Source organism: Empidonax traillii, unplaced genomic scaffold (genome assembly GCF_003031625.1).
Source record: "Empidonax traillii isolate 1590-97213 ecotype Southwest subspecies unplaced genomic scaffold, ASM303162v1 scaffold1:size7828297, whole genome shotgun sequence".
NCBI lineage: Eukaryota > Metazoa > Chordata > Aves > Passeriformes > Tyrannidae > Empidonax > Empidonax traillii.
Window position 1 is genome coordinate 5,308,619 of NW_020955194.1, and position 26,133 is coordinate 5,334,751.

Consider the following 26,133-nt stretch of genomic DNA (forward strand, 5'->3'; position numbering starts at 1 on the left):
CCCATTATTATTCTTATGTTTCTTAGGAAATGAAGGGAATAATCTCACCCAGTCTTTAGTTTCATTTCTCTGTTTCAGTTTTCTCTTTTCAGTATTTATGTTTTTTACAACGGTTTGTTATTTGTGTTTCTTATGAGAAGACTTTCCAGAGTACTAGAATTGGAAGATTTAGAATTTAGCAGCTACACCTTTGCAATCCAAATCTATTCTAAACTTCATTTTGGCCCAAAGCCTAAACAGTCAACAGAGAAAACCTTCCATATATTTTATTTTCTAAATACAATTAATCGATTATCTTAAAAGAATGACACATTGGAGATACATTTGTGATAAATCTAGCAGCAAATAAACTTTTATTGCTTACAATAAAAGTTTAGTATTTCACTTGCATCTTTAAGAAGTTGCTATTACTGTATTATTTTTATTTCATTGCCCTTACTGTAACTTCTGAATGCAATTAAATGGATAATTAATGTTGAGATGCATTGAAGGAGGATTCTCTTGTGTTGTTCATCAAATCTCCGGGGGCATTGCTCAAGAAGAATCACAGTACTACGAGCAAGATTCCTTCTATTTTTCTCCTTCAGAAAGGAGAAGGTGCTTTTCCTTTATTTTGCTTCATTACTTAGGAAAGTAAAAACTTTGTGGTTCTTGAATCATTAAAACCCAAACTTTCTCTAGAGAAGCTATCAATACATTCAGCTGGAGGGTGTAGCTGTAGCACAGATAGATATCTGTGTGCTATCTTAAATTTTGCTTATTTGGGTACCCATGCCAGTAAATCAGTAACTTGTTTGGAATTTAGAGGAGGTAGTAGACGTTGGGCTAAGATTATGAGCACTGCCACTTCAAAAATGAGTCTGCTTTCTTTATTAGGGTAACAATGCAGCCTCTACTGATCCATAATTATTACTTCTTTTTAACTTAATCTTAAATGTTAGAGTTGTGATGTACCTGCTCAAAATATTCTTAAACTTCCAGAATTTCTTGCCAGCTCCTTGTATACTGTTCAGTGGAATAAAACAGATCCCTTGCAAGAACATGGCTCCAGAAGCTAAACTAAACGTATAAAATGTCTTGAATGGAAGAGAAAAAAAAAATAAATAAAAAGTGGGTGGGAAATGGTTCAATCTTTGTATGCTGGCAAACAGTATGCTCTTGCACAGAGATCTGTAGTAAAGTATGACCAAAAAAAAAAAAAAAAGAGAGAGAGAAAATAGAAAATTGCAGATGTATTTGATATTTATGGCACTTCATGAATTAGAAGATGTACAAATGAGAATTTTTAATTGTGTGAAAAAAATGAAAAATTAATCTAATTGCACAACTTCAGAAAGACATCTGAAGAGTTAAGAGCACATCTGGTGACACAGCTACATCCCCTCTTGTTGCTGTGGTTGCAAAGGTACCATTATTATGCTGTGCAACATCTGTGATCTGTGGCTGACCCATATTACAATACAACCTGAAATGGAACTCAGACATTGCTGCAATACCTTAAGGAAACATAATGAATGATGAGTGTAAATGGAACACAATGGAAATACACCGTACAACACACTGTAGTAGGGGAGAAAGCATCTGATATTGGGATAAAGTATGCCCTATTGTTACTGTCATCTGCTGTTCTGTCCCCTCCTTTAAATCACAGTCTTACAGGAGAATCTTAAAGAAAATCCCAATAATAATCCCACTGCTCTCTGAAGTCAAGAATATGTTTCAAGATTATGGATGTTAATAAAATCCAAACACAGATATAAAGCTGTGGGGTTTAGAGTGTTAGGGAGGTGTGGAAACTTTCTTACTTTAATGTCCAGGAGAACTGACTTACCATAGACCACCTGCTATCCCAGCAAAATGTTACACCTTTTTTCTTTGTACACAGAAACTGTTTGGATTTTTTTTTCTTTTTTCTTATCACTTACAATCTGAATATAAGCACATATAAGCACAAATATAAGAACGTGTTGGCAGGCACAATCATTAGAGAATTTGACAAAAAGCACAATGGAGCAAAGTTCAAAGCTTGATTATGTATCTGTCAGTCTGACTTGTAAAAGCAGAACAAAATAAGAGCATGCACTGTCAGACAAAAGAGCTTAATAAGGCTGGCTCACTGAGGTACTAGTCAGGATCAGACTTGGAAGAATGTGAACAGTTATTTCCATGTAATTATCAAAGATACATTTTCCAAGCAGGTGTTATTCAGTTATACCTTTCTTTTTGAGATGATGATTCCTGAAATATTTTCATATATATAAATATCTATCTATATATTTTTGCAAGTGTCTGTATAAGAAAATTTTTAAAGCCTAAAATGAACTTTAGATATATTGTCTCAAAAAGAATGACAAGAATCTATACGGATCTCAAATAAACTGTATAGAAGTTCTTAAATTTTATTGCATATGCAAAAAAATATCTATTTAAGAGACAGTTAATAGCACAGAAGCCAGAAGTGTCTCCTGAAACAAAAATATCCATAGAAAATTTAACCTTGCTTAGAAAAAAATAAAAATAAACACAGTTTCAGTGCTTCTCTTACAAACAGCTGTGACCCCAAGGTACTTTGAGAAATTACAGCTAGCCTAGGTGAGTGTGAATGTTAAAACTACTTTTACATTGCATTGCTTACTTAATATATCAGTATGTGACAAGTTGAGAGGCTCTGGTTATGCTGCTACTGAGAGCTGACTATTTAGATTTATAACTCTGAGACCCCAATTAAACTAAATCCAAAGATTTACCAAGGCAGCTATTAAGTAAGATTCAAATCTATATTTAGTGCTGCATAATCAAAGGACAGTACTAGCAAATCTGTTGCTGTAATCTGACTCATTTCCACAGGAAAAATGTGGGAAATTATCTTCAGCCCAGAGAAATGGCTGGATAACATACAGAAGCCATGAATGCAGGGAGATTTTTTTCCTCTAATTATACCCAGTGGACAGCAGGTCCCTTAAGGACTCTCCTGGACTTGCTCAAATCAGAGGCTTGCCCAGGCTCCAGGGGTCAGAGTCTGTGCTAGAAAGAGATTGGCATTAAGTGTATCAGGTGCTACTTGATGGCTTATTCCCCTGCTGAGGGAAAGGAGCTGAGAGTGTAATTTACACAATTACATATTCATATTATTCAGGCTATTATCCTTTAAATGAAGATGATGTATGGGTAGTTCTTGTAAAAATACAACAAAATAAGTGAGGAATGTTAAAGAACGAATAAACTATTTCAGTTGGCTCACTGAATACCTGTGACAAGAAGTTATCTCCTACAAACTTCAGGGATTTCCAAGACCTGCTCATGGCTGGAAAGTTGAAATTTCCCCTAAGGACAAGGGCTACTGATCCAGAAATTTCTCCTATTTACCTATAGAATAACTCACTGGTGCTTACATCCTGGCTGGGCCATCAGTAGTAGATACCCACTACATCATCTTTCTTTTTCATCCCCTAAATCCTCACCCATAGGGTGTCGAGCACATGATCACAAACTGCAAGGGCTGAGCAATCCAACCTCTTAAACCTCATCTGGCCTGCCTATCCCTTCTGAACAACCTGTAGTTCTCTATCCCAGGACTCCAACCCTGGGACTCGTTCCACCATGTCTCACTATTACCAGCAATATCACAGCTGTGGGACCTGCCCAGTGCTTCCAGTTCATCCTGTTTGTTTCTCACACTGCATGTGTTGGTGCACAAGCATTTCAGAACTACACACACAGCTTATTGCTTCATGGTAGAAATTCTATGAATGGCCCAAATATTTTTCTTTTAAAGAATTGTTTTTGGATATAGGCAAAAACATATTTTGAATTTCATTACTTAAAAAGTGGATAGCCGTACCTGATTTGAAGAGCATCTTTCAAAAAACTCTTACTAGTTGCAGGCTTGAAGTGTATTATTTCACCTTTTATACATTCACTCCAGTGTTCCCAAGAGTTGTGTTGGTTTTACTCATTTTGTCCTGTTCTTGTGGTTCCTTACTTTGACCTTTTAGCAGACTAGAAATATTTCATCATCTGCTTTCTTTCAGAGATCTCTCAGTAGGAAAAAAAGTTTCTTTTGCATGCAGATTTCTCTGAAAATTTGTTAGGACTGTAAAATAAACCTTTCAGGGGAGCAGGAGGGCATTTTGCTTGTTAGTCTGGATTCAGTCAGTTTTCCCAGGTTTCGGGAACAAAACATTTGTGTGCAGCCTGAGTCCCTGGGCATCACACAGGCTACTCGCAGCATGGACTACTGTTTGATGTTAATAGGGAGTTAAAGTTGAGGACCATATGATTCAGTAGTAAAATACTACTTTGTAAATAGACAGTCTTGATGTATTTCAAACTTGAAACTTCATATCTTAAACCTATTGAGCCAAACAGTGTATCATGGTCTGATGGTTGTTAAGACCTCTCATGAGAAAAATTAGCTTTAAGACAGGTCACCATATCAAAACTTTTATCAGTGGTCATTTACTTAATTAAAATGAAAGATTGTGTCAAATTATTGAGACAAACAAACAAACAAAAAAAAACCAAAATAAAAAAACTTTGTGGCTTTGAAATCATATTCTGAGAATAGTATTTTCTGTTGACTCAGGAAAACGTTTTTTTTACCCTGCACATCAATGTGTTTCTTAAAGTAAATGCAGAACTACATATTTTATCTTATACTCTTGAGGTTTTGGTGTTTTCTAGATGATGAAAAAAATTATTTTTCAAGGTATATCATAGCAATAAAAGCAAGTTGATGAAGATATTACTGCAGATGTTGAGAGCAAATTATATTTTTCATGAAGATTGTTAACAAAAGTCAGCTGCCTGAAAGTGAGATATTTAAAAATTTCTCAGGTATGAGAATTTTTATAAATTAGCTATGCGGAAGGTTATGCTTATGATTTTTGAGCTTTTAATTAGCAAGTTAAAGAAAGGTTGATTGAACATAAGAAACTGAACGAGTGCTAGATATTGTAGATCTATCTGTTAGGTTGTCTTCTGGGCTTGAAGAAAAAAAGAGAACAAAAATGTTGAGGCTATATTGGGCTAAACTGGGAATGTAATCAGATTCAGGACAAATGAAACTAAATATAATACATCATTTTGTTACATTCAGATCTTTAGGTTTTCAAATCAATGAAATAAGTCAAAGTATATTTTTTTTCAGAAAAGACATTAGGGCTTATGGTATACATATAATTTAGCCTGTAAGGTTAATAAATACTCTTTATAAAATCCTGACATTTTTGTAAAAGGAAAAAATAATTTTAAAAGGACAATTTAGAGTAACTATCTGAATAATTTCCTGCACTGTTCTCTGTTGTAAAATTTGTCAATTTTAGTTAATGATGAGTGGATAAAATAAACGAATAAAATATCTTCTACTCTATTTCCTGATACGTTGTGATCTTAACTTTCCTGAGCAAGTATTTGTTTCTGTTAGTATTGAAATAAGCTTTTTGAAATATTCATATTCAAAACCTGAACTTTTTTGTGTTTTTTTGAATTAGTTATCTATGATCACATTATGTTTAATAGAAAGCAAACACTAATATTAAAATTATTTAATTTTAATGTGAAAAGAAATCACAATCTTAGATTTGCAAAATAGCTTGATTCTGTCTACATATAATTAGGAAAAAAAATTATTTATCCATTACAGTATTTCAAAAATATACCAAAACTGTGATCCCCATATTAAGACTAGAAAAGGCAAAACAACTTGCTCAAAATCTACTTGGTATTGATGCAGTAACTGACTGAAAAGGAAGATTTTTCTATTAATAAGAAATATATTTAATCTGTTTAAGAATTTACGTTTTTTTAAATTAGCAATTTTTTGCTAGTTGATTGGAGATAGTTTTCGTTTTTCTAAATTGGGACAAGATCTAATATGATATTACTCAATGGTATGGCAGCTGACTGTTTAGTCTGAAATATGTATTATAGTTTTAGTGTCCACTCAATGAAAAATGTTGTATGTGCTGACTTTTACTGTGATGTAAAATTTTTAAAGTGAATTCATTCAGAAATTGGCATTCTGAAATTTTACCTTTTATTTACTAGAAAGTGAAAATAAAATTTTTCTTTCCTTGTAGAAAATACAGTACTTATTTCAATCTCTTTGTTTTAAAAATCCACCACTTTGATGCTGCATTTCTGCCAAAATTAAATTATAATCTCAATGAAAAATATGTAAACATGAAAAGTATAGAATCATATAATATTTCAATTTGTAAGGGACCCATAAGAATCATAAAATGAATACATAAATATAAAAAAAGGAAGAAAATATTATCCTTTTGTCTGGATATACTTTTGAAGTAGATAAAAAGTAAGTATGCAGTAGTATAGAATATCTTTCAGATTTTATAAGGGGTTTTTTTTGTTGCTTTTTGTTTGTTTATTTTGGGGGAACAGATGAATAATTTGCATATTATGCTCAGGGGAAATTAAGTCATTGTAAATCATTGCTATAAATGTTTTATATTGTGTTGCTCTATCATAGCAGTATCATATCTCCTCCAACTTAAGCATTATTTAATAAAGGCTAATAGGAATTTAAAAGAAAGTAATAGTGTTTAATTTCAACTAAAATAAAGGAAAGAAAAAACGGTAGTGTTTTATGTAATTTTAAAATATATATAATAGCATATGCTACAAATACCTGGGAGACGTGTGGTGGTGTGCTGGTGTGTTAGCCTATAAGTTGGGGGATTTTCCACTGCAGTATTTTAAAAGAGATAGGAACTTTGTTCAACTGTACTGATGGTGCAACTTAAAAAACAAATACTTTTTTTCCTTAACCACATCTTTGAACCATCATAATCGTGTTTCAAGCCGTTAGGTTTTGGGCATCATAAAGTTCTGAAACCGAGGAGTTTTTTGAAAGTGTAGTACCAGAGACTCAATAGAAAGCTGTGTCTGTGGATTAGTGTGAAAATACTCTGCTTTGGGATCTATTGTTTTCCTATTCTCTCCACTTTGGGGTTTATTTAAATAATGTGAACATCCATTTCAGTTTGATAGGCAACATATTTGAAGGGCATAAGACTGAAAAAAATGAATTAGGAAAGTGTTTTCATAAAAAAAAAATGAAGTGTTTGCCTTACCTAGACGGGGAAAAAAAGTAAACCAGTGCAAACCTTTCTTTTGTATTTCTTTCTAGCACTTTGGAAAACGATGGGCAGCAATCTGCAGATGGACGGAAGACCGATGGGTCCTTCTGCAAGATATTCTTCGTAAATGGCAGCATTTTGCAGAAGAGCAGGTAAGTAGTTTTTTGCAGTTATAAATTGGAATGTTCTTTGAAATATTGCACTAGGAAAGGCCTGAATGAAGCTTTTTCTCTCCAATTTAATTTCAGTGCCTTTTCGATGCGTGGCTTACTGAGAAAGAGGACGCTGTGACCAAAATTCGTACAACTGGCTTTGAAGATCAAAATGAAATGCTGACCAATCTAAGCAAATTAGCTGTATGTATTTCTCATTCTTCTATTTTGTATTCAACTTTCTTAATGCGACTCTGAATGCTCTTGCCTTTATCCCACTCTCAGACCATATGGTTTACAGAACAGCTGTTTCACACTTTGGGAGTGGACATTGACTCTTGTGGGTGGAATAGGTTGGTCCATAGCCTTGCTAACAAAGAACCAATAGATACAGATGTTTTTCTTGATTGCCTCTGAAGTCAAAATCTTATGAACTAAAATAGAATCTGGGCATCTTAAAAATATGCATACTTTTATACTGGAAGTTTCTTTGTTGATACTGTTGGTGTATGTGTTATGTGTGAGACAGAATTTATGTGCATATGTGTGAAGACGTATACATAAGTAAGTATTTATCATGAAGCAAACCCTGTTAAACATCCCTTGAACTTGAAAAAGCTAAAGGCTTAAAGTTGTGAGATGTTGAAATTAGTATAACTTTACAACTAGATCTCAACATCAGAAATGTAGTTACATGCACAAAAAGCACCCTTTTCAACATGCCCTCTGCCTCACTCTTCAGGAGATACTCTGCCATGCATTGTCTTTATGGAGGGAATATAAGTCTGACTGGCCTAGAAAGGTGGTGTGCCTGTAGAGGTGAAAAACTTGTCACAGCATAGACTTGCTGAGGGTTTTATAGCAGTAAGACATTTGTAAAGAAAATTATATGGTATGTGCTATTTTTATATGTAATGATGAATATCTGTGCACTTAGAGGAAAGGAAACAGTCATGTAAAAGCTTTGGTTAAAATAGGCAAATTATTAGTGCTTTAAAAAGGAACATAATTCGTAAAATTCTGTTTAAACAGAGATATTATTGTGGATTTTTTTCAAATGGGGGAGGAGATTCTCCTAGTCATTATTTTAAGGCTTGTTTTTTCAGCTTACTAGAATTTTTAAGGAATGAAGAATTCCCCATCTATTATTAATGGCCTATTCTTAATTTTTGTGAATAATAATTATGTTAATATACTTATTAATAATTAACAGTATATTCTTTATTAATTATTATTGACTATACATATATTTGTTATGTATATCTAAGGCTCAAACTTAGATTTTCAAAAAATAATTTAGGACTTACATCTTTCTCATCATTCTGTATTAAAAGTAGATACACTCAGGCTTTGGGTCAATAAAAATACCATGATGTTTCTGAAGTTTAAGTGATGTTTTAAAATTTGCTCTATTTTATCCTCTCATATACAAATGTATAAATTTTTAATAAAATAGTCTTATGGATTGACTATTTAATTTCTAACTATATGCTGTCTGGTCCAGAATTCACAGTAAATATCCTTTAGCTCCATAGAATGACTAAATATTTATTATTTTTTGATTTTTTTTTCCAAGAGTCAAGACCCAAAACATTGATTTTTAGTGTAATCTTCAAACACTGTAATTACTATACTACTATATGTAGGCTGCTTTTCCTCCTTAAGGATTAATAAAAATATGCATTTAGAAGTACAAACTTGGATTTTGAATAAAGATTATTTAGGATTAAGTAAACTTTCTAAAGGAAGGAAACTTCATGTAGTCAGTTGTTGCCTCGGAATATATACTTGTTGGAAATTCTAGGAATCTAACATGTAAGCAGTCTTGAAGTTGACCTCAAGCCAGTTTTTTATTAATGCATAACAAATTAGAGGAAACTCAGGATGCTTTAGAGCAGCCTTATGAAGAAAAATATATTCTAAGAAATTCAAATTTATTCAGTAAATTAGTACTTTTGGATTTCAGAAGGTTGCTAGAGGAAAGAGGTACTGAGGGTTGAAATGTTTTTCACAAACTGTGAAGTAGCAGACTAGTAATGGTTTGCAAGAGTCAAGGATAGAACAACTTTGGATACCTTTCAGAATTGCTTTAAAACACAATGTGAAGAGGGAAACACTTGAATAGTATTTTCATAAATTTGATTAATGAAATAAATACAGACTCTTCTGTAGTTAAAATATTGTGCCAACTTAAATTGTTAAGCATTATTGTCATGAAATCATTGTGGTCTTCCATGAAACTGAATGAAAATAGAGTAAATAAAGTTATTTCCCCATTGCCCTGAACCTCAACAAGAATGATGTCATCCTAAACAGAACAGGTGGGGTTATTAATAGCAACTTAATCTTTTTTACACGTGTGACCTTGATTTTTTTACACACAGCGGATTCATAATGCAATAGTTTAGTTATTTGAATGTTGGTGGTATGCTGGAGGAACACTGCCTCTCCTGTGTCTTTGATTTGTAGCAGAAAAACATTGTTTATTTTAGAATTCCTCTGATTTTAGATCTAGTAGCACCCATCTCCAAGTTCCAGTGAATATGTATTTTTACACTCACACAATGCCAAATTGTCAGGAGTTTTAAGTTTGAAAATTTTCTATTTTGGTCTTGTCTGAATCACAGGGAATTTGTGCATGGCCCACATGAATTTTTTTTTTTTCACAGAATATATTCTTCTGCTCTTGGACTGGCTTTTAGAAATAGGAAAAAATGAGATCTTGCTATCCTGACCCTGACATGCACATCAGGCCTGTCTTTCGGTGTTTTTTATTTTGGGCTTAGACATGTGTTTGAATGTAGAGGAGAAGAAATTGTCTCTAAGAATCACTGTTATAACTAGGCCAGCTTTTTCATGAACTATTAGTATGTGAGGCAATGAAAATATATTCTTTCAATGATATGAATGTGTTTATATTTTTAGTGATATGATAGTCTGGTCCCTCAGTTGTTTAATCATTTCCAGCAAGAAATTACATTAGTTTTTCCTTAAAAACTTAGACCTTAAGAATTTTAAGTTTGATATTATGGTATGGCATAAGAGCTTCCATTCTATTTTTCCTGCCCCTCTTATATGTAGAACTTGACAAGATCAAGGTCTTTTTCTTTAGGCAATCACTTAAGCCTGAAGGAAATTTCTGAAGGTATTTTATCAAACTATTTAGCATTACAGCTGTTGATTTGAAGTTCTACAACCCTCCTACAAGGCCCTAAGTGTTCTAAAGTGACTGAAGTGAAATAGATCTGTTGAGATGCTGTTCACAGTGCGAACAGCAGGCTCCAGTGTGGGCTCTCCACAGGGTCGCAGCTTCCTCCAGAGCACATCCGCCTGCTCCGGCGTGGGGTCCTCCCCAGGCTGCAGAGGGATCTGCCATGGAGCTCCGTGGGGTGCAGGGGCACAGCTGCCTCATGGTGGTCTGCACCGTGGGCTGCCGGCAAATCTCTGCTCCAGTGCCTGGAGCACCTCCTCCTTCTCCGGCCTCAGTGTCTGCAGAGATGTTTCACAGTTTTTCTCACTCCTCTCTCCTACAGCTGCTGCACAGCATTTTTACCCTTTCTAAATGATTTTACTGCAGAGACGATGTCAGAGTTACTGATGGGCTCAGCTTTGGGCAGTGGTGGGTCTGTTTTGGAGCCATCTGAAATTGGTTTTATCCATCATGGAGGCAGCTCCTGGTGTCTTCTCAAAAACCCAACTTTGCAGCTCCCCTGCTGCCAAAATCTTGCCATGTAAACCTGGTACAGATGTTGTCCCCCAATTTTTCCCTCAGCATTAGTAGTTATATTTTCATTGTTACTAGAATAAATCTATTTTGAGCAGTGTAGTAATTCACCCAGTTCTAGTATTGTGATAAAATTGATATCAAGTCAGTTACATTTCTTCTTAATTTATATACTGGATATGTAATATCTGTAAGAATTTTTGTTCAGATAAAATCGGTTTTCCTGAGAAAATTTTTTGTTTTACTAATCTCCAATGGTTTGTTTCAAAGGATTTATTCAGTATTTGTATGTGAAAATTTATCTTCTTTGTCATTAACTCCCTTCTGGGATCTTCCTAGTCTAAAGGTCAAAAAAACTGTTGAGTCTTTACTACCTTGTGCATATATTAAGATTGACTTTTCTCCTTTTTTTTTTTTTTTTTTTCCCTGATGTTGGTGGGTAGTTGCACTAGTTCTAAAAACATTTCCTTAAAACAATTCTTATTTTTCCACCCACCATTTATTTGCTGGCATTATAATTGTCTTTGAATTCTTACACAAGGCAAATGGTGAAATGGGGCGTGGACTAAACTGCAAGATGTGATAAACTGAAAATGTAGAACTGAGGTGAAATTTTACTGTCATGTATGGCAGTATGACACAGGCTTGATAGAGTGTTTTCATGTCCTGTGCCTACATTTTGTAATCTGTAACTTTTTTTGTTTTGGTTTGGTTTTTTGGGGAGTTTTTGTGTGGTTTTTTTGTTTGTTTGGGTTTTTTGTCAAAAATATTGAGAGTTACTGCAAAGGTATGCAAGATATATCTCTAACTATTTTTAATAAATGTTCCATTATATAGAGTTAAATCTTGTGCTTCACCTAATGCAATTCTCCTTTTACTTATTATAGAAAATAAATTAGATATTACACTATTTTTTTTACTGGAATAAATCTCTTAGCACCTGAAAAATTATAGTGGATGTTGCTGGCTATATTATTACAATGAACAAAGAAAGTTTTTGATGATCTTTAGGAAAAGAAGAAAAGTAATAATTAAAATGTTAAAACCAATAAAATAGTAAAAGTACTTTAACAACAAATAAGGAAATCACTTTATAATGTTCAAATGTCAGGGTTTACAGTATGGACTTGACAGAAGTTCTGACTGGTATATTTGATACTAATTTCATAAAGCAAACTCCAATTTCTTGACTTACAGATTGATAAATTACATATTTTGTGGCTGGTATTAGTATTTTAGGTCTTGAGTGTAGGTATTTTTAGTCTATTCTTGTACTGGGGAAAAAAAATAGAGCATATTTTTGGTTATTATGGCCTATTGACAGGTTTTCATTAAAGAAAGGTGGAAACAGAATCCCCCAGTATAGTTTTAGGGGTTGTCTGTATCTATCACAAAAGCATATTAGGTCGTAGTGAGCAGTATCTTTGACATGGAAAGTTTTAGCATCCTTCTCTTTCTAGTGTTTTACTTTCTGCTTGTGCTTCGTGTATCTTGGATTGTTGCTGAACTCACAGGTTGCAGCTTTTGTGAGCTGGAGAGGTTGGAAATAAAAGTTCTGTTCAGAATTAACTAATGTTTCACAGGGTACCATTTTTATTATTATTTTAGTCAGTGTATGTTTTGGCTTCCACATGAGCTTTTTCTGACATTATAGGTGAAGAAGAAGGTATATTTTGCATATATAGCAATGTTTGAAATTTAAAATGATAAACTGTTTTACATCTACTTTCCTGCATCTGTTAGATCTCCCACTATACAAACAGATTCTTGAATATAAAGTTAGTCTCTGTTTCTTAGGGATGTACCAATTTTAATTTTGGTATTAGCTGCAACTAACATTAGTAATTATGATGCTTCATACCACATCTGAATAGAAAGAGTACTAATTACAAAGACTACAAATTTTTCTTTTACTGAACTGTATTTTTGATTACAGTTTTGGATGATATTTCTATACAAAATGATATGTAGACTAAATTCTGTTGTTTAGCTATTTGTTTAATTCTCCCTTTCATGCCTTGGGGATTAGAAGGCAATCCACAGCTGCACAGAGAGGTCAAAATTTGGCTATGATTAGCACAGAGCAGGGTGTAGAGAATGAATACTTAAGGAATGGAAATCAATGGAGTAAACCAGTTGAGGCTTGGAAAACTAAACCCAGCTAAGAACTGGAGCTATGGATGATCCTTGGATCTGGGAATATCCTACTTCACAGACAGGTTTGCATGTATAAATCTCAGGAATTCCAAGATCCCTTGGCAGTTTGCTATAGTAGAGGTGGAAAGACTGTTTGGCATCCATGGGTTCAGGCTGTGTGGCAGCTTGAGCTTTGAGCTTTGGGGGTTTTTTTGATCCTGGTTTGGGGTCAAATATTATTTTTCTAGGAAATGTTGTTTTGTTGTTTCTTTTTTTTTCCCCAGGGAGGTTTAATATGCAATATATAACAAAGTATATCGAAACTTTAAAGAAACATTGTTTGACATGTTGATATAGTTGTTAACATTAGTGCAGTTTTAAGGTTACTAGTGTCACACAACTGTTAGCTTTTTGATTTATGTCACGACCTGAGGCATGCTGTGATGTCCGGAGTTGCTCCACCTGCTATGTTATATTGCTTTTTGAAGTGCACTGTGTCCACTCCACTACATCAGCTCTGCCAGCACTTTTCACAGTAACAGCAGCACAGAAGTATAGGAGCCCTTAGCCATTTTCTATTCTTTATGATGCTCTCTTTAGGATTTTTTTTCTCTAAGTTTACTGGTTTTGGTTTTTGTGGGTTTTTTTTGGTGTATGATTTACTGTTCTTCCTTCTGTTACTTTGTTTAACAGATCCTAAAAGGAGATCTAGAAATGAAAAGGCAAATGATGAGTAAGCTGAAGTTTCTCAGCCAAGATATCCTAGCAGCTGTGAAAAATAAAGCAGTGGCTCAAAAGCTGGAAAGTCGTCTTGAAAATTTTGCTCAGCGCTGGGATAGCCTTGTGCAGAAGGTGGAGAGCAATTCTAAACAGGTTTGTCAAAACCATAGTTTTATCAGTTTTATCCTTTGACAGTCAAATGCTTGAAGTAGTTTTAGTGCTGTTTGTCATCTTGTTTTAATTTTTTTTCCCTGCATGATTGCTTAAGACGTATTTTATTTTTAGGACAGTATAATATAAGTGCAGTATAACTTTCCAGAATTTTATTTATCTCTTTAGTTTTTAATCTGTCTTTATAGTGTTGATTACTTTCTTGGGTTGTTAACTATGTTTTCAGGAATGATACAATCTGTAATGAAAACACTCTTTCCAGTTAATTTATTTTTAACCTATAATAATGCACTTTTTAAATGGCTGTCTCTGTGGAATAGCACTTAGTCTGAAATTACTGTAAGAACTGTCTGCTAGTTAAAGTGAAAATTTTTCTTTTTTTCAACAGTAAAAGTTTATAATCGATTGCTGTTTTACTTCTGCATATGTTATGCTGATTTACAGATTAAAAAGAGAGGCCCCAAAAAAGAGAAGCTTCTTAGAAAAATAAAGAAATCAATCCATACCTGTAACTAAAGTGCCAATGAAAAAAATATAATGTGCTGTTATTTTGACCACTTTATGTTAATTGTATTGTAGTAAAGAAAGAAATTGAGGTTTTAAACCAGGTAAATTCAGCGCTCTGGTGTACCACCAAACCCATATCCAATTATTTTGCCTAGCCTTCTGTCAGCATCTTTTTCTTATTGAATTTAAACCCAAATCAACTCACTTTTCCCATTCCATTGTCTCACTAATATTGAGTTATTTCTATGCTATCATTGTATGACTGGTGAAATGGAAATTGGCATTAAGAGTTTTTAATGATAACACAGAGTAGAATGTTACACCCATACAACTCTGTCATGTCCATAGAAGGTGTCTCAAAGTTCTGGAGAGTTTGATTCAATTCCCTTGACAATGCTGCCCCTTTTTGTTGCTGTATAATTCTACCAACTTAAACCTTGTTAATTAAATAAAAACTGCTATACTTCCTGTTGTGATCTGAATACCTCTCAATAACCTTGCTTTCAACTCATACTTTGATCATAGAATCATAGAACCAGATGGGTTGGAACCTCTGAGATCATTAAGTCCAACCCTTGATCCAACACCACCACAGTTACTAAACTATGGCACTAAGTGCCACATCCACTCTCTTCTTAAACATCTCCAGGGACGGAGAATCCACCACCTCCCTGGGCAGCCCATTCCAATGCCTGATTACCCTCTCTGTAAAGAATTTCTTCTAAATATCCAACCTAAACCTCGCCTGGCAGAGCTTGAGACCATTCCCTCTTGTCTTACTGATAGCTGCCTGGGAAAAGAGACCAACCCCCACCTGGCTACACGTCCTTTCAGATAGTTGTAGAGAGTGATATTTCAGTTTGCTCTGTGGTAGTTGGGAAAAATCAGCTGAAGTTGGAAGAATCAGTTTAGGAAAATGGAAAGGAGGAAAACAGGGGAAGGACACAATTTCATTTAGTAATAGAAGTTTGTGCTACACAGAATTTATGAGTTGAAAATTTTGTCTAATTATTGTATATTTGCTGTAGGAAACCTACAGCTGTAGGAAACCTGTGGTTTCAATGCAGAGGAAAATCCAGAGATGCAATTTTGGATTTGGGATGGCTAGGATCACATGATGTGAAAAAGTTAATAGGTCACTCCAAAGTGTTCAAGAGTTGTTTAGATTGGTGATCACTCCTAAAAGGAGATACTGGTTTTGAAAATGGAACTTAGGTTACAGGAAAAAAAGCCTCCTTGTGAAGTGAGCGGTCCTGGGGCTATATACATCATGCATCAGCATAGCTGGGAGATGCTTTAGATTCCCAAAATGGTGTAACTGTTATCATAGCAGAATACTTCAGTTGATAATCTTTTCCTCCAAGGACAAGCTGCTTTTCTTGGGACAGAGCTGGTCTACTGTTGAGGACATATTGCTTTGTGTTCTAGAGGTATTACAATTAAGTACTGATGGTGTAATTGTTGCCATGTGTTGCCATGTGTTTCTACTTAGGAAGGGCAGATAATTTTAGTGGGTTTATACATTTGTTCATTACAGAGCTCATCTTCTCGCAGTTTAGGCTGCAAGAAAAAATTGCCTTTACAAGATCTCATTATGCTCTCTAGTCTTGAACTGCAGAGGAAGAGACTTGGAAGGGACTGACAAATAAAATATGTTTCACTAAGATCTATGAGAAAGTGCACATTTTATTCATCAAGGTTAGATAGTGACTTCAAAATCAACTTTACGTGGTTTCACGGTGTACTTGCAAGAGCTAGGTCAGTACTTGAACTCAACGATCTCAAAGGTCTTTTCCAACTTAAATGATTCTATGATTAATAATTCTCATAGTACCTTCATAATTATGTTTTTGTCCTTAGTTATTTTACCTCTTTCTCTTACTGAAGTGTCATTAAATGATTAACTTGTTAACAAAATAAGAAATTAAGTGGAAGAGAAAACCTCAGGCTCAGTTTAAAGCTGACTCTCCAAATAGACATAAGGCAGTAGTTATACATCCCAAAGGAAAAGCACAGAAAGTAGAATGTGAGTCCTCCCACATTTGGCTGCATTAATTGCTGTTGAATTTAAGCATTCAGAATTTAAGTAATCAGAACTCATGTCTGAAGCTTCTGCTACAAGAGTGGATGGCAAGGGTGTGAAAGAGACGCAAATACCTCTAAAAAGCAATTTGTCCTCATCATGAAAATGTCAGCTTTCCTTCATTGACCACACAGTGGAATCAAGGACAAGGACAACTTGCTTGGACTAAATGCATAGCTTCTAGAAACTCTAAACCCAGCATTGCTGAGTTGATTATGCTTCACTAAATTGTACTGAAAATCTTTCCAAACTAAAGAAAACACCATTCCTCATCTGAACTTCCCCACTCACATAGATAAATTTCATCAAAGAACAGATGACAGCTCCAAAAGTGAGTGTAAAGGAAAATTATGAGTTTATCAGGACAGAGGGCACTTCCAAAGGCAGTAATAAATGATGGCATTAAATGTAGGCTGCTGTATAAATGAGAAATAAAATGACATAAAACTACTGAAGTGCTATACACACATTGTACATATGTTTGCCTGTAGAGGATGAAAAAGAAGATTTAAATTTGTCTGCTCTGAAAGAGATGAGTTTTAACATGTTCCTAAGATGGGCTTGCTGATGTGAAACTGCAGGCAAGCATTGTATTTTGAGAGCCTTTTAATGTGCAGCCTTGTGAGTCACCTTAGCACTTTCCATATGATTTTCTAGTGGGTTAAAGCCCTACTCTCTATTGCCCCTTCTCAGAATCATATTTGCTTGTCAGGGACTGAGAGGGATGAGGAAACTATACTGTCATTATTTGGACCATCTTTGAATAATACATGAAACGACCACTTGAGTGATTAAGGAGCTGTTTCAGTTCTTAGGTTTCTTTTTTCCCCAGGGAAGCCAATGAAAGTTACTTCTTTTTTTGTTATTCCTCATATTTTTAAGGGTTGTCCTTTACTCACCAAAGTGCGTGCACTGTTTAAATGTGAACCAGCTTCATGTTGCAGAGTAAGATTGCAATGTACATTTTAGTCTTACCCTGTCTCTAATTAGAATGATTATGAACATCAAATTCACATCTCCATTCTCCTTTTGAAGTACATAGTGTTTAACCTCCACTCCTGTTGATTAAGCGTGAAAAATACTTCTTTACTGTTTTGACATGTAAATCATTACCCCCCACAGCATCGTGACTTGGCTGCTCTGAGCATATGGTAATTGCACTGCCAGCTCTGGAAGCACAGTTCCCAATCTCCAGCTGGAACTGCTACTCCTGTGTAATTGGTAGTATGCTGCAGATGATTCCTACAGTACCCTGGCTGTGGTTTATTCTGTGTTACACCTTCTTCTCTGGAAACTCTGCCCTGGTATTGACTGGCAAATGAAAACATGGCAGGTTATGACCTTGGGTGTCAGAAACATCAGCTCATCATTGATTTTGGGATAAAACAGAGTGTAATATGAGTTTTATGAGAAGAGGAAAGAGAGACTCTACCCAAAATTTTTGTTGTGATTTCTGTACGAAAAAAATTAAAATCAATACATCTTGTTGAAGGGAACTAAAACACAGGCACTAATACATAATATTGTAGTGATTAGAAAGTTAACTGGGTGGTTTTGTCATCCAAAGAATTTGGTAGTTCATACATTAGCTAAATCCCTGCAGGTCACAAGCAGCTTACTTCAACTGACATAATCAATCCAGAGATTTAAAAAAAAAAATCTCGTCTGAATCTCAATTTTGTAGTCTTCTGAGTAGTCCAGATTCTGCTCTAAAACCTAGTCAGCTGGTAATTCCTAGATGTGGAAACATAACACTGAGCTAAATTTCAGTGGTAGTGAACTTCCCTACTCGTCATTTCCACTGGAAGATTGGAGACAGAACAGGAAGATTTTTGTGTAGAAGACCATGTGAAGGATTCAGCAAAGTTGACAGGAACTTGGGGGGTTTTTTTTCCAGGTTTTTTAGCTTTACTGATGTTGCCTGCTCTGAAGAGGCTGCTTAGTAAGAGTATTCCCTTTTCCGTGTCATTCTACTTTTTTTTTTTTTTTTTTTAATGAAAGAAAGCATTGTTATGAGCTATTTACCTGGTGTGTCTCCTCTCCATTGTTTATGGAAACACTGCTGTCTCAATAACTAAGGTGACTCAATTTTCTTAGTGAGTTTCTGATGAAAGAACTAATAGATAATTAATGTATGTGTTTATAGTTTCATGGAATTTTAGATACTGGCATTTCTATTGTTGAATTGGGAAGTCTAATTCTCACGTATTGGCAGTAAGCAAAGAAGCGGAGATTTTTCTGGTGCACAACCCTTGATGCTAAATTTCTTCCTTTTATTTTCCATTTCACTGCCCTTAAAGTCTGAGGTGGTCGTTGGAGCTGTAACTTGAGCATTTTGACAAATGAGCCATCATCTGACAGAACCAGAAAAAGAAGCGACCTATTTCTCATGAGTTAAGGGATTTGAGAACAGCTGCCCACATTTAAGTCAGAAGTTTCTAGTTTGGTGTTATATGGAAAGATGTATAAATGGGCAGTACATGTACAACCAGTACCTTTCAAACAAATATGAGCAAAAAAAATTTTTTTTTTCTATGCAGCTGAGCTATATAAAGAGGTTTTTTTCATATTACTGGGCAAAGTTAAATGCATTAGATTGGTAGTGTTTACAGAGGTACATATTAAATGTACTAGAATCTGGTATGACCCCGTAACATTGTTTTTTAATTATGGAATAAAATTGCTGAAAATTAATTTGCCTTCTAGTGTATGTTTTCTGATTTAAGATTTCCTAACAGAAAGTTAACTGCCCTTTTATGCAAGTAGGTTGTGATGAATTACATTCTATTTAAAAACTTTTATAAATGGTAAGAATAATAATTGGCAATTTAGTGCCGTTATCATGCCTTTATCACTTCTCAAGGAGCAAATTTTCAGAATGGGGGCAGGATAACATTTAGCAATAGTAACATTTTATATAATTGCTATCATTCAACTCCACCACAAAACTGACCATTCATGTTTTCTCTTCATTCAACATGGATTACAGGGAGCCTTAATTTCATCAGAATCCTTCCTCATTTTGATGTTGACTTCTGCAGATATCTTATTCACAGAGCATGAGTCGGATAAAACAGTCTGCTTTGGGTTGCGTATAATGTTGTTTTTCTCTGAAGGTCAGCCTATGATCAGACTGGAGCAGCTTCTCGTTACTTTCTATTGCTACTCCAAACAATCTTTACTGAAGGCTTTCCAGCAACGTGTGACCTCTGTTTTTATACTTTTCACAGATTTCGCAGGCTGTCACTACCACTCAGACATCAGTAACACAGACAACTGTGATGGAAACTGTAACTATGGTGACCACAAGAGAACAAATCCTGGTTAAGCATGCTAAAGAGGAACTCCCACCACCTCCACCCCACAAAAAAAGGCAACTCCTTGTGGATTCAGAAATTAGGAAGAGGTGAGAATCGTCAAGAGACAGAGAGAGAATACTGGTAGAGTCTGGATAAAAATGCAAATACAATCATTTGACTGCATTAGTTTGCTGTATACTTTTTTTAGCTTAAAATTATATTTCTGTTCTCTCTATTAAGGTACCAAGTGATTATTATCATTCTTTACTCAGTATGACTTCTGGATTATATTGTTCTTCTATTCCAACTATTTAGCAGTACAGAATGTTAATAATTACATCAATACCACTGCATAGTAATTATAGTCAGTTGAAGTCCTTATATATGGCATCATGGGGTCCCACTTGACTATAGCCTTGAAACTTGATGGGCAAGAGGCATTCCATTAATTCTCAGCATTTTACATTCTTTAAGAAGTATGGTTAGAATACTAATAGTGAAGATGTTGTCTGGTTTCTAAAGTTCACATATTTTTTTGTGCTTCTGGATCAGCAGCAGAAATAATAGTTCTGCAGAGGTAGTTAATATTTGGTGAAATGTGCATTACCATTATTTTTTCCTGTGTAACTCAAGTACAAGTGACAAGGGATTTTAGACTGATGTTAAACATAAGTTGAAACCATGAGAAAAAATTTTAATGTGGTTAAGTAAAATTGGTTCAAACAGTAAATTTTTAAATTAGGTGCTAAGAAGCTAGACTTCAAAAGTTCATTTTAATATTTGTTTTGGAAATACTTTTTGATATCTAAATAAACATGAATTCCAAGGTAACAGATTCAACGACTGAAAGCAACCTGAAGTTTCATTCAGTGTTTTCCATAGAAAATATCTTTGTTTAGTTCAATGTGTTTAAAGTATTAAAGGGATATGATAAGATATTTTCTTGTAAAATAGTATTTTACTTATTAAGAAGAATGAAATATACCAAGAACAGGAGATTTTTTTTTTAATTGAAGGATTTTATAATTCAAAAAATAGGTACTTGCTTATACATATCTATCTGAAATGGGATTTATCTCTTTGATCATTCTAAAAGTAAGGTTTCTAGTTTAGCCTCATTGTTTAAGAAGGCTGTATATATGATGTAAGAAGACTGATTCACCCCTCTATGTTAAATTGGATAAGTACTACTATGGAAAGTGCTTATCCTAAATAAGTAACTTCATTGGCTAAAGTTGAATGCATTTAATCTAGCTTCAAAGTCCTCATTTGGAATCTGTTTTTCCCACATTCTAGGTTACCACTAAATGATATTGAGAGTTGTATTTTCCTAATATATTGCCAAGCACTCAAAATAATGCACGGTGATGACTTTGAGCAGACTTGCAATTCTTGAATGTTTTCGAGGAATTCTTAGATGGCATTGCTGTTACTTAACAGAAATTATAAGCATTAGCACCCCTCTTAATGTTTCAGGGTAATGTGCAAAGATCTGAACCAGGATCGAAGCCCTGTTGGCTTTTATGCAAGAATAAACTTTTATTATAGCTTGGTCCCTACCATTAAAATAGTGATGCTCTTTATTTTGAAATTGAAAAGTTAAGAATGAAAATTGTCCTGCAGTTTTGAAGTATTTCAATAATTGTTCTTTTAAAACTTTTTACTTTTTCCTTTTCCAAACTGAATGTTCTTGGAATGATCTTACTTGATAAGGAAGTAAAAAAGACGACTGTTATAAAGGAAAGTGTTATCTTAGTTAAAACTAAGTGAAGTAGAATGATTTCTTTATGTCTGTATTTCTTCAATTCTCTAAGACAATTTTTGCTATAGGTAGTTATGCATTATTATGAAATCAGAAACCAATTTGCAGTAGAAATTCCATACTTAGTTCCTATATATGTAATGTTAGCATATATTTTCCTTCTTGATAATTTTATTTTGATTTACCTTAATACTGAAAATAAAATAAGCATGATACAGAAGACTACAGACTTCATAATCTTCATGCAAGCAAACTACCAAAGGGCAAAAAGTAGCTGGATTGTGGGAATTTTTTATGTTCTGGAATCCTTTTTTTTATATAAACTGAGAATTATAAATTCTTCAAGTGTTTTAGCCACTGTCTGTTTAAAGCACTGCAAATAGCAATGCTATGTATAAATTTGATTGATCCTTGTACAGAAAATAGGGCATATTATCAAATCTGAGACTATGATTGCTTGTAGATGTATTATGGGCAGATCTGCTACGAAATTTAAAGAGTGAGGTTTTTTACCATGCATACTAGGTTTTGAGGGATTTTGATTTATTTTGATGATATCTAAGAGTTATACATTCACTATGTAATTTCCGTTTAATTTTTGGGTGAGAGCCAAGATGGAAAAATCTTTAGTTCTCAGTCTTTGTCTAGGATGACTTTAGATAATGGAGTAAGTCGTGGTTTCTTTCATACATTTAAAATCAGAATCATTTTCATTGCTGCACAGGTTAGATTTTTATTTTGATCTGGCAGAAAAGAAATCTAAATTGTAGAATAAGAAGGGACTTATTTGTTTAATACACTTTAATATACTCTTACACTGTTTCTTGTGCGGAAGTTACTAGGTTTAATGGTGCAATTGTACCAGCACATGAGAACTAGTTCAGTGTGCCTGTTATATCTGTGAGTAGACCTACATTATGGTAATGTGCAAAGTAAACAATGTTACAGATGTCCACAGCTGTGCAGCAGGATGAATGATGGTTATATTATCTGAAGGCAGGATTTTTCTTTATTTAGATAGTCTTTTTGGCATATCTGACTGAACAGACCAAAAAGGAAAAAACAACAGCTTATGGACCTTTTCTCTGTAGAAAGTCTAACTTAAGTTTATGCTTAAAATAAAAATTCTTGTTACTGTTTTTAATTATATGTAAAAATGCAGTCTTGGAACTGAATAGATTTTACAGTATGGTGTTGTCTTTCTCAAAGACAAGAAAAATAAATGGATACTAAGTATAAACATAGTAATGGGAGAAGAAAACTCATCTTAAAATTTGGGTACTCAGCTAAAATATCTGTGCTCATTGGTGACTAGACACTTTGTTGATCAATGTGGTTTTTTGCTGGGAAAATCTCATAGTTGCATTCCCAAACAGCCAGTCATTTATTTTGGTAGTCCATTGTTGGTCACAAGATCTTTCAGGGATTTTTGTAGCTTCACCCAAGGGCAAACAAAGCCCCTAGTACTGCATACCTTTTGATTTTTTAAATAAACAAGAGAATGGGGTTTTTCAGCGTATATCTCCTACATTGTTCTATACTCTCTGTGTGTTTACATTCAGAACGTTGCGTGAGTACTTAATGACTAATAGTTGATGTTTATGTACTCTTTAGCTTTTGTTTGACAAAAATAGCCCCTAGCAATTATCGAAGGCTTCTCAGAGGCTTCTGAAGGTAAATAAACAGATTTTGTTGGCTTTCTGCTGTCACATTGCAACAACCTGTATGGAGTTGCTTGGTATTTTGAGGCCAGGGAAGGAAAGACACAGTGGGGCTATTTTGAGGTGGTCAATAATGCTTTCAGGTTGTGTCAGCTTCTCTTATCTGTTCTCAAACTTTAGTCAACATTGTTGCTGTAAAAGGGTACGCCTGAAATAAATACATCAGGCTACATTGCCACATGTTTTGAAAGATTTGTGCTCTACTTTTCTTCTCTGTGAACTAAATGTTTGGAAAATACTAGAAACCTCTCCAAGAAGGAAGAAAGAGTAGTTTGGTCACTCTGTGAATATTGAGTTAAGGTAACAGTATGGTCTCCAGCTTCCAAGCTGAGGAGAAAAAAGTGAATGGCTAAGACTGAAGCAGCAAACTTTCTAGAGTGCTTTTTACTTTTATATTTGCAAGTGATTTGGCAGGATTGGAAGTATGAGAATCTCCATTTATGCTGAAGAAATTGAGGAGAAGCAATTTGACTTGTAGACCAGGACTGAATGTTGCATACACAGGACTGAATGTCATATTTCCATTGCTCCAATTCAATGTGGCATGAATGCATGGGAAAACAGCTGCTGATTTTTCTTGCCTCCTAAAGCAACTTTTTACCATAAGTGGTGGAGAATAAAGATAAGAAGCAGATTACTTTTTTTATTATTTTTTTTTATTCCACCTCTGCCCTCCCCAAAAAATCTAAAACTACCTCAAAAGTAAAGCTTCAAAATGTCATAGTAATTCAGGCACATGCTAAGTTCTTTTACTGAGCAAAGAAAAGCTCTTTTTCCCAAAAGAATCAATTTGAAACTGAGACAGATAAAATACTTGGAACTGTATATTAAAATCTTGAAAGTACATATTAGGCATTAGGACTAGAGCTAAATGTAACACCACTGAAGTTATAAAGTGAAGAAAGCATGTAAATAGGAGAAAGGGTTACAAGGTAACATTAATTTTCATGGTATTTACATATCCTGGGAAAAACAAGTTAGTTGTGTATCGTAGAAAAATAAGAAATTGTTCATGTTAAGTTTTTAAACAGTAAACAGGTTAGAGATGCTTAACATTTAATTTAAACATATTTGTAATGTTACTGTGCTTGAATAATATGCAAAGATACTTTTCTTAGTAAATACCTTTGTACGTGTTTCCTAATGTTTCCAAGGAAAGTTTATTCGTTATAACATTATTATTGGTATAATGTTAATCTGAAGATTTGAAAGAGACTTGATGCCCTTTGAAGAGAAAGGCATCTTAAAACAAGATAGTTGCTCCATCTAGTGGTTTTTTTTATTTAACAAATTGTAAAACAAGTTTTTGAAAAGACAGGAGCCTTCATTTCTTTACAAATTGTTGTATTTGAGATTATAGTATATTTTAATCTCTTAGAAAAGTTTGGATTTTTGTAGAAAAATTAATCAAAGGAAAAATTATGATGACAATCATTTTCATTTGTAGTGTAAGAATTATGGGTATGTTGAGGTCTGTAAACATGGGCACTTTTTAAACTCCTAATGCTCATTAGTTTTAACCCTTTATCCTGTTTGTAAGGTGAGAAATGGCACCATGATAAATACACTGAGAATTTATATTCTTTAGCAAGTCAAATAACCTATTATATTGTAGGGGTGGTACCAGTGGGTACTCACTGGAAACCGTGAATTTAAAACTACTTAGCACCTTTAGCCACTGGCTGTTTGCTGCAGGCAAAGGTCTTTAATGAACACATTCTAAAGCAACCTCAAGATTTTCTTTTGTCTCAGCTAAAAGTGATTTGCTTACATATCATGTATATACCAGAATTTCTGCAAAGCATTCCACGTTACAGTTTAGGAATTATTGCTCAGGCTGGGGAAGGTACAGTATCCCAGTGGCAAGATGGATAATTAGCTAAAGAAGGAGGACTCTGCAGAGGGACCTGGATAGGCTGGAGAGTTGGGTTGATTCCAGCAGGATGAAGTTCAACAAGGCCAAGTGCCAGGTCCTACACTTTGGCCACAACAACCCCCTGCAGCGCTACAGGCTGGGCATAGAGTGGCTGAAAGGGACCTGGGGGTGCTGATCGACAGGAGGCTGAACATGAGCCAGCAGTGTGCCCAGGTGGCCAAGAAGGCCAATGGCATCCTGGCCTGCATCAAGAACCGTGTGGCCAGCAGGAGCAGGGAAGTGATCCTTCCCCTGTACTCTGCGTTGGTGAGGCCACACCTTGAGTATTGTGTTCAGCTCTGGGCCCCTCAGTTCAGGAAGGATATTGAGGTGCTGGAGCGGGTCCAGAGAAGAGCAACGAGGCTGGTGAAGGGACTTGAGCACAAGTCCTATGAGGAGAGGCTGAGGGAGCTGGGGTTGTTTAGTCTGGAGAAGAGGAGGCTCAGGGGTGACCTCATCACTCTCTTCAACTACCTGAGAGGAGGTTGTAGCCAGGTGGGGGTCGGTCTCTTCTCCCAGGCAATCACCAGTAGGACAAGAGGGCATGGGCTTAAGAGAGAGGTTTAGGTTGGATATTAGAAAGAAGTTCTTTACAGAGAGAGTGATCAGGCATTGGAATGGCCTGCCCAGAGAGGTGGTGGATTCACCGTCCCTGGAGGTTTTTAAGATGAGGCTGGATGTGGCACTGAGTGCCATGGTGTAGTAATCACAGTGGGGTTGGATCAAGGGTTGGACTTGATGATCTCGGAGGTCTCTTCCAACCCAGTTAATTCTATGATTCTAATAAGATGGTACTATTGAAGTTTCTGTTGGAGATATACACTTGGGATCAAGCTAGTTTTT

General features: G+C 34.9%; 1 protein-coding gene across 10 annotated transcripts in view; it reads left to right on the forward strand.

Moving 5' to 3' along the window:
* Positions 1-26,133, forward strand: part of DMD (dystrophin) — a 996,724-nt gene that overhangs the window by 294,338 nt on the left and 676,253 nt on the right. For all 10 annotated transcript variants that reach the window (XM_027888128.1, XM_027889056.1, XM_027888040.1 and 7 more), the window contains 4 exons: positions 7,151-7,252; positions 7,349-7,456; positions 13,806-13,985; positions 19,824-19,999. In XM_027888128.1, the coding sequence (XP_027743929.1) occupies positions 7,151-7,252; positions 7,349-7,456; positions 13,806-13,985; positions 19,824-19,999 (566 nt within the window). The remainder of the gene's footprint in view (positions 1-7,150; positions 7,253-7,348; positions 7,457-13,805; positions 13,986-19,823; positions 20,000-26,133) is intronic.